Source organism: Genypterus blacodes, unplaced genomic scaffold, assembly GCF_046128005.1.
Source record: "Genypterus blacodes isolate CSIRO-AG114 ecotype Tasmania unplaced genomic scaffold, CSIRO-AGI_Gbla_v1 ptg000027l_1, whole genome shotgun sequence".
In the NCBI taxonomy this organism is placed as follows: Eukaryota; Metazoa; Chordata; class Actinopteri; order Ophidiiformes; family Ophidiidae; genus Genypterus; species Genypterus blacodes.
The window spans coordinates 2,396,945-2,409,610 of record NW_027466840.1 but is presented as its reverse complement, the minus strand read 5'-3'; the positions used below and the strand labels follow the sequence as shown (position 1 = coordinate 2,409,610).

At 45.7% G+C, this 12,666-nt stretch overlaps 1 protein-coding gene across 6 annotated transcripts in view; it reads left to right on the top strand.

Moving 5' to 3' along the window:
• adamtsl3 (ADAMTS-like 3) overlaps window positions 1–12,666 on the top strand; it is a 65,898-nt gene that overhangs the window by 45,897 nt on the left and 7,335 nt on the right. For 4 of the 6 annotated variants that reach the window (XM_076143839.1, XM_076143838.1, XM_076143842.1 and 1 more), the window contains 12 exons: window positions 3,231–3,276; window positions 3,562–3,798; window positions 4,673–4,799; window positions 4,941–5,015; window positions 5,985–6,142; window positions 7,478–7,589; window positions 7,682–7,859; window positions 7,950–8,000; window positions 8,090–8,294; window positions 9,509–9,656; window positions 10,004–10,088; window positions 12,016–12,338. In XM_076143839.1, the coding sequence (XP_075999954.1) occupies window positions 3,231–3,276; window positions 3,562–3,798; window positions 4,673–4,799; window positions 4,941–5,015; window positions 5,985–6,142; window positions 7,478–7,589; window positions 7,682–7,859; window positions 7,950–8,000; window positions 8,090–8,294; window positions 9,509–9,656; window positions 10,004–10,088; window positions 12,016–12,338 (1,745 nt within the window). The remainder of the gene's footprint in view (window positions 1–3,230; window positions 3,277–3,561; window positions 3,799–4,672; window positions 4,800–4,940; window positions 5,016–5,984; window positions 6,143–7,477; window positions 7,590–7,681; window positions 7,860–7,949; window positions 8,001–8,089; window positions 8,295–9,508; window positions 9,657–10,003; window positions 10,089–12,015; window positions 12,339–12,666) is intronic. The other 2 variants (XM_076143844.1, XM_076143840.1) reach the window with 1 other exon arrangement.

The window sequence follows — 12,666 nt, the reverse complement described above, 5'->3', positions numbered from 1 at the left end:
TAGCCCGAAGGGGTCAAATGAGATCACTTGCCCATCTGCCTCCTAAAACTGTCTAGACAGGCTTCTGAGCCTTAATTTATTTTATTTATATTTATAATTGACAAGAGGGATTTGATGGTCAGTAATGGCTCCTCAGGAATCGGAGCGTAACAATTAATGTGCATTGCCAAAGTATATGGCACTTTAACTCTTTAGTTTGCTCGGTTCTGGACTCGGTCGGTTGGATTCCTGCTGCTCATCATCTGGGCTTAAACCTTTGCGTGTTTGGATCTCTGGGGCCTTTCATCCTCATGCAGGGTCGTCGACCAACCCAGTGGGCTTCGGAGATTAAAGCTCGAGGCCAAATGTTCCCCCGGGCAAAGTGGCCAATTACAAATGGATTTGAGAAAAGAGTGAACGAAGGGACGTAATGAGCGAGAGAGTATGTTTTCCATAGAAATGTTGTCACATTTATAGACTGGGAAATAACTACGGGGTGACTTCATTGCATTCCTCTATTTTACAGTTCCCAGAATGTCTTCCTCTCTCGCTCGGCGCACACGCTGGGCTTTAGGCTGCTGGAGCCACTTCTGTTTCGCTGTCGGTGGGTTCCAGCAGCGACGGGAGAGCTTTGTGAGCTCATCTCTCCAATGTCGAACTGACACAACACCACAGATCATATTTGGGGTCATGACCAGAGCGTAAGGTGCTTTCACAATGTCACATCCATGAATCTGTCTGAGCTGGAGCGAGGGGATTAGACTGAGAAGGTTAGAGGTTTTCATTTATATTTTTGAGGGAATTGCTCCACTTGTGTCAAAACCTCAAAGTGCCTGACCCCCCTCCTGGGTGTTTTACGGTCGGAGTTGTGGTCAGTGACTTTTCCTGGAGTCCGTTTCAAGATTACACCACCAGCCATTCTCCTTTCCGTGCCCAGAACCTTTGGTCAGGCAAACCTCAGAATGCTACTGGCTGTAAAAGCGACTGACGTGTTAAGAGGTGTTTGGGGTTTGAGCTCCATGTGGGATGAAGGTGGTGTGTAGCTGTGTGTGTGTAGACGTTCATGCCCGTGTGTGTATATAAGTCGTGGAGGTATGTTTACAAACTGGTGTGTCAATTGGCACTGGTGGTAATGTATGGGGTTCTTGAGCAAGTGGTAGGTCCCTCCATCCCGTCTCACCCCTCCGCTGCGTGGGAATGGGGGACCAGTAGCCGAGCCCGGGTGGCAGATCAAACAGCATCATTAAACCAGCACAGCACAAGGCCCCTTGTGTGTGTGTGTGTGTGTGTGTGTGTGTGTGTGTGTGTGTGTGTGTGTGTGTGTGTGTGTGTGACTTTTGGAAGGAGTTGCTGGAAACGGGCCCACAACACCCTCCAAAGCAATACCACACCACTCCAACTCTCTGACCTTTAAACACACACACATACACACACACGTAGGACCCACATTTGATTTGACGCTCTGTTGCCGCTGCAGATACACGCAGGACCAGGACAGTCTCCCCAACGGGTACATGCAGTGTACATCTGAGACTAAACACAGGTCGCCTGGCCCTCATTAGTCTCAGCCGTACCACACACTCCACTCCATCACACACTCCTATGTTAACAACAGCAGGGTGTGGACATATGGATAGGGTGTGATGGCAAGAGACATCACTGCTGCCTTATTTATGAGGCCACATGGTTCACATTGAAGACAGAACGTTCAAAAGTAATAACTGCCATTTTACTTTACGTTTCAATAAAAAGGCACGAGATAGAAGAAATATTTTAATCTGGATCTGGATTTCATCTGGATTATATTTTATTACATGAAGACAGAGGAGCCACTGATTGATGAAAGTCCTTTTGTCCTCTAAGAAGAAGGTTGCTGGTTCAATCCCCGCAGCAACCCAATGACTAAACATCCAAAAGAGTTGAACATGTCACTATTTTCGTCATGACTCTCCACTGTAACCGTTGGCAACCACTGATCATGATGTTTCTGCAATTCATGGGGTCAATGATCTGCAGCTTTTATAGGCAGTGATGATGTCATAACAGTGATGTTTAAAGTGGATGATTCAAGGCTTTGGGCAATACAGGTCTTTTCCCCTTTGGCCTATGATGACATCATGATGAGTAACTGTCCTCCACTCTCGTGTCTCAAGTCACGTATAAATAAAAAGGGAAATTCATTTTATTCTTTTCCCTCTTCTCTTTCGCCTCAGTTATATGTTGCACAGCTCGGTGAGACTTTCCACACCGATCTGGATCTTTGCTACTGGTCTCTCAACTCTTAATCTCTGCAAGTGTCACGCTTGGGTTCGGGCCCCGTGACCTGCTGTTTGGCTTGGCGGAGGAAGCTGTCTGGATCCGTCACAGGCTCTAATGCTCTTGCCATGCCATGCGCTCCTCATCCGTTCCCCCTCCACTCTCTGGAATAATACTGTGAAAATCCTTAAGCCCCCCCCCCACCTCCCTTTTGGTCCAGACCCGGGTCCGAACAGACGTTGCCTCCAATCATGATTCCAGATTAGCTAACGTCCAGTGACAGTGGAATTCCTCTTAAGTTACCCAACTCAAAAGAATATGCTTTGATTAGTTTCCACTGGGGTCTGGGATAATTGGCCTATCATAGTCACCATCTATGGTTTATCATCACTCGGCATCAAAGCACAGAGGAGTCCTAATTTTCAATAAGTGGTTTGCTGCATAATTTGGTCTGAGACGCTGCAGACTGTCATCCAGAGAGCCGCGTTCCAAACTGCTCCAATCTGTTCTGCAGACGCAGCTCGGAGGACTCGATGGTATATTTGCCGTAGGATGTGCAGAGCGAGAGAGGACTTGGTTATTTACTTCAGTACTACTGCCACATTCATGTTACAGAAGGGGAACTTAATGCATCCGTTTGTCTCATTTTATTTTCAAAATCTCTGTCCATTCAATTGTATTTCTTTTCCCAATCCCAGCATGAAATTTAATTATTCCTGCATGGTCAAATTGTGTGAATTCAACTGTGAAAACTTTGCCATAGACAATTTGTATTGTGTCTCTATATTCCATGTAAGCGCTTGTTTGTGGGTTGCCACATCATCACAGTAGGTTTCCAGTCCGTGGTCAGCCATTCAAAAAAATCAATGCAAGTCAACTGTTGAAATAGCAGATGCATTGGGCGCAGCAGCCGCAGATGACTGCTGTGCGCTGTGGTTTGTTTTATCATTCACCCCCAAAGCCAGTTCACCCACATGTTCATTTTTCTTCTCCAGGACCTGTGAAGGGCAGAATATCAAATATCGCACATGCAGTAATGTGGTAAGTTCAGCAAACTCGTTTTTGTTGTAATGGATGTCAATAACGCTTTGAAGTGGTTTGCTCTTGGAATAAATGGAAATGACTGTGATGGAGGATTGAATGTGGCGGAACTGCGAAAATACGAGCAGGCTCTACGGTCGAGGAGGATCCTGCTGTGCCAGAGAGGAAGTGGGAAATGGAGATGGACCTGCATGACAACATCAAACTCTTGCTGCTATTTCATCTATTATTTCTGAATAATTAAGCATATTGATGATATATTGTCTTATCTGCTTTTTGTCTCAGGACTGTCCCCCAGATGCCGGCGACTTTCGAGCCCAGCAGTGTTCGGCTCATGCAGACGTGCGGTACCAGGGTCAGTACCATGAGTGGCTGCCCGTGTACAACGATCCGGACAACCCCTGCGCCCTCAAGTGCAAGGCCAAGGGTTCTGGCCTGGTGGTGGAGCTGGCACCCAAAGTACTGGATGGGACTCGTTGCTACACAGAATCCTTGGACATGTGCATCAGCGGCTTGTGCCAGGTAGGCGTCAAGTCCTCGTAATCACAAAAAGCCCAAATAACTCTTAGACATACGGAGACAAAAAGCATGTTGACCTACCAACTGCTGTAGTTCTTGGATTATTTCGACAATCCTCCCAGACACCAGTAAAACCTTTGACGGATGTGATTTAGATAAAGTTATTAAGTCTATAATCTTTCGGAATCTCGGTTTACAGATTTACTGTATTGAAGTGAACTCCCTCACTCCTCCTGGAAGCAGCACACAGGGAATGTATAAGAATCATACACTGCTTAGTTACACAGCTTTATAGATTCAAAGCCTTAGAGTAATGAAACATGAAACACTCCAAAGGTAAGTCTGTGTTTAGCTTTGAGAATCATAGAGTTACACGGGTGAGACGGTCTAAAAGCAGGTGTGATCCAGCACCAAACGTGGCTGGTGTTAACAACATGCCATCTGCTGCAGCAATGAATACCAAATGAGGGTAATATTAGAGATTGGGATTTTGATTGACACCTCAGGAAATGGTTTACAATGCATTTTTTCCTGCTTGAATGGAATTACGTCCCTAGGAGTTGCGTCCGCAGAGACGTTGGAGCCGTAGAATCACACTGTGGTTGTGGCTTTCTGTTACCTGACAGAACATGTGAACAGCTCCATCAATCAACCGCGGATGGGTGGAGATTAGAAACATTTAATGTTATCTTAGAAATACAAACAGGTTCGGCATGAATATGGAATAAAGCAGTAGGTTGTGTTAATAGGGAAACCATTCATGATTTGAAAGACGGACATGCTTAAGTCTAAAGGCCTAAAGCTGTGACTCTCAACTTTACCAACAAAGGAGAGTCGAACTGGATTCTAAACTAAATGCGTGTGTATGTTTGGTTAGATCGTCGGCTGTGATCACGAGTTGGGGAGCACGACGAAGGAGGACAACTGTGGCGTGTGCAGTGGGGACGGCTCGTCCTGCAGACTGGTGCGGGGACACTACAAATCCCAGCATGCCTCAGGAAAAAGTAAGCCATGTCTCTGCTCAGTTTCAAACTAACTAATGGCTGTTTGAAAATGATAGTTACTCACATTTCATTGTGTTTATTGTCTATCTGTCTCTCCCTATCCATCTGTCTGTGCGTCCCTGTCCATCTTACTACCTGAAGCCGAGGACACAGTTGTCGTCATCTCCTATAGGAGTCGCCATGTACGTCTGGTCCTGAAAGGCTCGGATCACTTGTGTAAGTCCTGGTAGGTCCAGGGTGCCCCTCTGCCCAAAAGAGTTTGTACTCTTCAAAGCCATAACCTTTACTCTTGTGCACAAGATTGCATCGTATTTTAATGTTAGGAGTTTGTACCAACAAGCTGTCATCTGTCACCAAATCTATCTGCAACTTTTCATAGAAATGATCAAACCAAATGTATTCAAATATATCTCATAAAATAGCTCAGAGCAGAATTCCCAGATGACATTTTTCATGATTTCCTTTCTCTCCGGCCCAGATCAGACGTTTTCCCAAACTGTTCCAGCAGCTATCACTGATATCAAAGTGTTGGCACCGAACTCTGCACTGGATCAAATTGATAACAAATGTTCCATCTTGGTACCTATCCTTCCCTCCACGGTTAGTTTACAGATATCCGTGCCAAAAAAATCTTCTTTTTTTCATTGAATATTTCCTCCGCTCTTTTGGCCAAGGGCACCTAAATTGTAACCATCTGCCGGCAGACGACGACGGTGACTGCTGCTGGTTACCGCTCGTTCCTGCGCCTCTTTGTTTTTGTGGAAATGGTATGTGCTGGAATCGCACAAGACCCGGTTACGGCCAAGGTTGAAGTGCGGTCAAGCACTGGGTAAAGGCGCTCCAGCTGTGTTCTCCCTGTAACCCAATGGATCTGGTGTGTGTTTTCAATCTGGATCCGCCATAAATGAAAGTCATCTTTGCAGTGTTTCAACATTTTAATTACATCTGCAGTGACACGGTATTTAAAACAAAGAAATGATGATCTCATACGCTCTCATGTCAACAACACAGATGATATAAACACACTTACTGTTTGATTACGCTTTGGTTTTTAGTTGAATCTGGAACATTTGTATCATCACAATCAATGACCATCAGAGCATCTATCAATTTCTTAGTCGTTCCTCTGTTTTGATTGCATTTTCTCCACTGCTCTGTCCCCCATCTCTACTATTTTCTCTTCAGATGTGGAGAGTAAGACTCTACAGGGGGCAAGAGGTGAGCTTGGATTGGAGAAGTCCGGCCAGTACCATTTGGAAAACACCACTTTGGACTTCCAGAAGCTTTCTGATAAGGAAGTCCTGAGAATCACTGGTCCTCTTGGAGCTGACTTCACCATCAAAGTAAGAGCAGAGGATCAATATCTCAAATATTGACGCATCCTTCATAAAGGTTTGACTTGTTTGGTTCTTTAAAAATGATCCTGAACAGCGTTTCTCTACTGAAGAGATCAACACTGAAAATCGCATCAGGCTTGTTTCTGCAGCTAAGCTCGAGTTTTGCAACACAAATAGATCCAAACCGATGGGTTCATCTAAGCTCAGATAAGATTCTTGTTTCCAGAAACTCTTGGTGAACTCCCGGCCTCACGCAGAGTTCAAATGGGGGATTTCATCTCGCATTTTCAGATTTTCCGATATTTGGGCACGTTTTGCAAAAACGAAACGCAAATTTCTGTCTCTTTGTTCACTCACTCCTTGGATGGATGATGTGTTTTTGAAGCGGTATGTCACGGAATGAAAACAACAGTCGTGCACTCATTTGCAGCTCCAAAACCAGTGATTGTTTTTGGCTTAATGGCGTCTCTGTTTGGATCCAAATGGTTTCATGTCTTTGATTTAATGTAGCTCCGTGGTGTAAACGGCCCCGCATGAAACGTCGTGGAATTTCCAACCACGAAGTTTGTGAGAAAGTCAAATATTAACAAAACAAAATGAAATTAAACCCCTGAAGTTAAACTGTTGCATGTTGCACAAAGACAAAAACAACATATAGCATACAAGCAATTTACAAGCCACTGTGTGTGTGTGTGCTTGTGAGATTAACATGTATGGATATGTTGTAGTGCTTTAACCCTTTTCAACATGGAGGCAAATTTAAGGCTTAGTGGGAAACCAGGAAGAGTTTACTGATGAGACCACTTCAACCACAGAGATGGAACAATTCTGTGAATGGAAACCTGAATGACACAATCCGCCAAATCATACAGGCCACAACACACACGTCATGTTCGGACAATAAACAGTAATGTAGGAGACGGGAATTTGAGAGGCCACACAGTCACAACCGATCTGTTTTACAGCGGACAGACACTTTAAATTGTTGGGAAAGTGCACTGGTGGAAAATCACATTACAATGTTGCCAGGCAGACTTTCCACTGTAAACAAATGAATGTTTGATTTATACAACTTGTAGGTAAAAATCTGTCTTTAGGCAGTTTTTTTAATATGGTTAATGGGTGGAGTTGGAAGAAAAATGCATGCTGAAATATTTATGAAAGTCTACAATATCAACTCTATTAATCCATCAATGAAGAGCCGGTCAAGCACACTAAGCATTTATTGCACTCGTCTACTCCCATGTTGTCACTCATCAGTGAAATCACTATTCACGGTGTGTAACAAGCACTCACCCATGGAAAAAATGTGCGGATGTCATAGTATCGCTGTTTCCGTAGGTGCAGTTTGCCACAGGAGGAGACAGTGTGGTCCAGTACATCTACTACCAGCCCATCATCCACCGCTGGAGAGAGACAGACTTCTTCCCCTGCTCCGTCACATGCGGTGGAGGTATGAAAGAGGCGGCATTGAACATACTGATCCTTTTATATCCACAGGACAGGTTTGTGCATCCATTCAGTGTGGGATGACTGTGTTCTTAGGGTACCAGCTGACGTCAGCCGAGTGCTTTGACCTGCGTAGTGGTCAGGTGGTTGTGGACCAGTATTGCCATTACTACCCAGAGAACGTCAAACCCAAACCCAAGCTCCAGGAGTGCAATATGGAGCACTGCCCCGCAAGGTTAGAGACAGACCTCTGGTGGGATGAAAATGGACAAAGGTCTCTATACTTCTTCTACATCTTACACCATATTTCAAAGGAAGAAAAGAGATCTTAAAATCTAACTTTCTTCATTGATTCTGCTTTTAGCGACGGCTACAAGCAAATTATGCCTTACGATCTCTACCACCCCCTGCCTCGGTATGTATAGTAAAAAGTAAACATACATACACGCAGCCACGAGTCTCCCGTTGTCCTCAGAGCTGTGACGTTATAACGTTTTGGTTTAGATGGGAGAGCAGCCCGTGGACGGCGTGCTCCACCTCCTGCGGCAGCGGCATCCAGAGTCGCTCGGTGTCCTGCGTGGAGGAGGACATGCAGGGCACCGTCACATCCACAGAGGAATGGAAGTGCCTCTACTCGCCCAAGACTGCCATCCTGCAGCCGTGCAACACCTTCGACTGCCCCACCTGGCTGGCGCAGGAGTGGTCTCCCGTAGGTGCCCCTTCTCTGGACAAACCATTACACTACTTTACTATACAGTCGTACAATCACACATCACAAATTTAGGAAGTTGGAGAAAGTTTTGCACCAAATGAATGTTGTGGTTTTCTGTGTATGTGTGTGTATGTGTGTGTGTGTGTGTGTGTGTGTGTGTGTGTGTGTGTGTGTGTGTGTGTGTGTGTGTGTGTGTGTGTGTGTGTGTGTGTGCTGTGGCTGTTACCACCTGGCCAGGCCGTCACATAGCAACACAAGGCTAATTTGTCTTTGTAGTCAGTGATCTGCCCACAGTGGGTCCTAATTAGTTAGAAAAAATAGAAAACATGATTAATCCTCTCAGGGTGCAACGAAAATACAGGGTGCAGAAAGTTTGAGCTGTAACTCTGTCATCTCTTCAGATGTCAAGCGGCGCTCGCAACATGACAGCGACACTTGTAACTGCTAACGCTAACACGTGTTAAAACAGAGCCTTCCTATGTGGTTACCGGTAGCGCCGCTAAGCCAATTTTGACTGTCATTCAACACTCTTGTCCTTCTGGCCCCGAGCACACATCCAAAACAAACAAAAGCTTTAATTAAGACCCAAAGTCAACAGCACGTATGGAGTTGTTGGACTCTCCTGCGGCGCATGGATCCGATCAGCATTCCTGGCTCGCTAGCTGTCTGTGGGAGAGGCAGCACCTGGTTGGTCAACATGGCAACTCTTGAAGTACGGCAAAGTTGCAATCAGATTAACCAATGGGAGGACTGCCTCCTCCAGGGAGTGTTTGAACCTTACCGTCCGTTCAAGCAGGAGCAGGGACCCAGGGAGCCAGGATTTGTGGCCCTCTAAAAACCTGGGACGCTGTTTACCTTCCACATTCTTCCCCCGCAAACTTGCCCTTAAATGTTTGCTTTGGCAGTGGATGCACACAGTTCACCCCTGAGCACAGAGCTGGTTTGCAGGGAATTTTGTTGGTCTCTTTATTTTTTCCATCTGCGGAGTCGAAGCCTGAGAGTTTCTGTCAAACATATGGGGATGTGGGTCATCGAAACGCCTCGAAACAACACTGAGTTTGAGCATAAGAGGCCACTTAGCAAGTTGCTTTGTCTCTTCCAAACTGTATCACAGATAGGCTTTGTGTACTTAATATGATGATAGACAGAGTGCCTATGAATGTTGAACAGGTATTAAACTGCTGACGTATCATCTGTCCTGTCGTCGCCAGTGCACGGTGACCTGTGGTCAGGGTCTACGCTACAGGGTGGTGCTGTGCATCGATCATCGGGGACTCCACGCTGGAGGCTGCAACCCCACCACCAAGCCCCACATCAAAGAGGAGTGCCTGGTCACCATACCCTGCTACAAGCCCATAGGTGGGTCTGAATGAGGATTTTCACCTCTGAACCACTAAGCCTCTTTCTGTTTAAGATCAGTTTGCTCCGTCACATCAGAGAGGTAATGGTTGACTTTACCATAGTGTCCATATCCTTAATGACCAATCCATTTGGTCTTCTGAGATGTCCACTTACTTTCTCTGTGGTGACTTTGTTCTTGGACTGGGGGCTCACAGAGGAGTAACACAAGCTTCCCCCCGCGGCTTAACGCTTCATTTCCCTGCTTCTGATTTGGCAGCTTGTAGCGCATCAACAAAGTATCCCAGGATGACGCAATTTCAAAACAAAGTTTTTTACATCTCCGCTTTTATCTCCTCTTGTTCCAGAGACGCTCCCAGTGGAGGCCAAACCACAGTGGCATAAGCAGGCCATCGAGCTGGAAGAAGAGATCACTGCCACAGAGGAGCCCATGTGAGTATCCACAACACAATCACACAACAGACTCCTTCACTAAACACCTCTCACAACCCCAAGTTTAAGATTGACCTGTAGCTGGAATGGAGAGAGACGGCGCTCAGCGTTTGTGTTCACGTCCGCAGCCACTCCTGTGTTTATTATGACATATTTGCTTGAACATTTCTTTGCACACCTGCGTGAAGATGTCAAATGCTTGTCATGCGATGGCGGAACGATTTTGTTAAGGCAGGCAGACGGGCATTAGTAGCCCTCAGTAAAGCTTTATAGGTGTCCTGCTTCGGTGAAAGTGTGTGTTGTTTAAGGTTATTTGAGGTAAAAGGGGACGCTAAGGGTAAAAGGAAAAAAAAGGCTTTTTGGAGAGCAGTGGACTGTTAAGTCACTGGTTACAGCATTACTTAGGAGAGCCTCAGATGTTCCAGATGTTCCTGCCTGACATATGCATTGAATAATAGAGGCTGTCCTCTGAAGATGGACAACATTTGGACGTGGCCCAGTGTCTTGCATGACTTGTATTATAAACCATGTAACCCAGTTCAAAACATCTCTTTCTCTGACTTATCTTGAGAGAGGGAGAGGGAGAGCGAGTGGCAATCAATGCCAAAACATGTGATTTTTGTTCTATTGCAAGAAAGCATGTCCTTCCTCTAAAAGCACATAAATATCTGTATAATAAGCTGTCACTCATCAGCCAACAGCAATATCTGCCACCCATATGGATCCACGTTCAGCATGTCAGAGGATAGAGAAGGAAATTTCCGTTTCAGACTCTATGCGCCTCCGTCTGGTGACGGCTCCATCGCACCACCGCTTCCTCGCTGTGTCCGTATTTTCACATTCCCACCGCCACGTGCAAAGGGTATTGTTTGTTTGTCAGAAATTGAACTGATATGAGTAACAATTGGCTTTGGAGTGTTTGACAAAAATGTGTTGTTTCCCCTCGTGAATGAAATCATGATTTTACAAAGATGCTTTTCAAACCAACAGATGCGTTTTAAGTACCCATGAAGATAAACATAATGATGAACATGTCCGTGGGCGCGCTTGTTGACTTTATTGTTCCAAGGTTTCAAAGCTTTTCTGGTGATTCATTTGTTTGTCCAAAACAGAATGATTCCGAGAACATTCACTCATTCAAGAAGCAACTTAGTATCTGTACACAGAGGAGCAGAAAATATAAATGTCCATAGTTTTGGTTATGAACTACTTATCTAGGGATGAAAAAGTGAATCAGAACATTGAAATGATGAAGGGCACTGATAGATGATGATCATGTTGATGCTTTAAAGATATGCTTTAGATATAGAAAGTTTATCATCTGAAAATGATTTATGTCCAACCAGACAAAACCAGACGAGCAAGAAGGAAGTCAGCACTCCAACATCTGAACTCTAGCTGTTATGTTTAGCAGCTGATTCTATGAGCGTTCCCCTGAAAGTTATTTTCGCATTACCAGCAGACATCACTCTCTCTGTCTTGCGCTCTTGTGCGTTTCTGTCCCGTGACTTCTTTTCCATACATCCCAAAGCTATTAGCTGGCTGACATATCTGTTTCTGGACACTGTCCATCTCACCTAGTGGTGACAGCGAGCCTTCAGGCGCTCGCCCACGCCAATGATCTACAAGCGTTTCCCCTCTCTGATCCGTTTCTAAAGACGAGGAAGGATGCGCTTCAAAGCCGCCGATCCAAGAATGGCCAACTGTAATGCTTCACAGCTGTTCAATTAACTGCAGGCAGGACTGGATTTCACAAATACTTTGTCAGTTTATCAACTTAGCAGCAAATTACTAAAATCTGTTCGAGACAGACGGAATGCTAAAAACATGTGACTTGCGATCACAATACGCCCAAGTGAGGAACTGCATTTCTAGGCTTGTTTGCATGTAAGGTGTAGTGTGTTTACATCCTGGCTCTCCTCTGTAGGTTCATCCCTGGACAGTGGCAGCCCTGCAGCAGAACGTGCGGCGCCGGGACCCAGCAAAGGGCCGTCAAGTGCCAGGTGCTGCTGTCCTTCTCCCAGACAGTTGCCGACCTGCCCGAGGACGAGTGCGAGGGGGTCAAACCCGCCGCGAGCCAGCCCTGCTACCGCACACCTTGCCCTGGGGCTGGAGGCCAAGGGATAGCGGGCCAAGAGGAGGAGGAGGAGGAGGAGGAGGAGGAAGAGGAGAACAAGACGCCCCAAAGAGAGGAGCTCCACGACTGGGAGTACGAGGGCTTTACAGAGTGCTCGGGGAGGTGTGGGGGAGGTATGGCTCATTACTATTATTGTTTATGCCTGATATAGATTACCTAGATGAAATACAGCATAAATCCTGTGGGTAAGTCTTCGTCTTTCAGCAACAGCGACATGGTGCCAGTTGCCATAATGAGACCTGTGTGAAAACTCAGAGTAATAACTGTGATATTATGTCAGTGGGTGACTAAAGCTGTGCCAGTATGCTTTGAAGTACAAGTAAGTTATATGATATTAGATGATAATGGTTGGAATACCAAGTTTAACCCTAAAGGTCACGCATCAGCCGCTCTCCCAGCAGCAGCGAACGCAGCGCCAGACACAGACAGCTTCCCTAAACA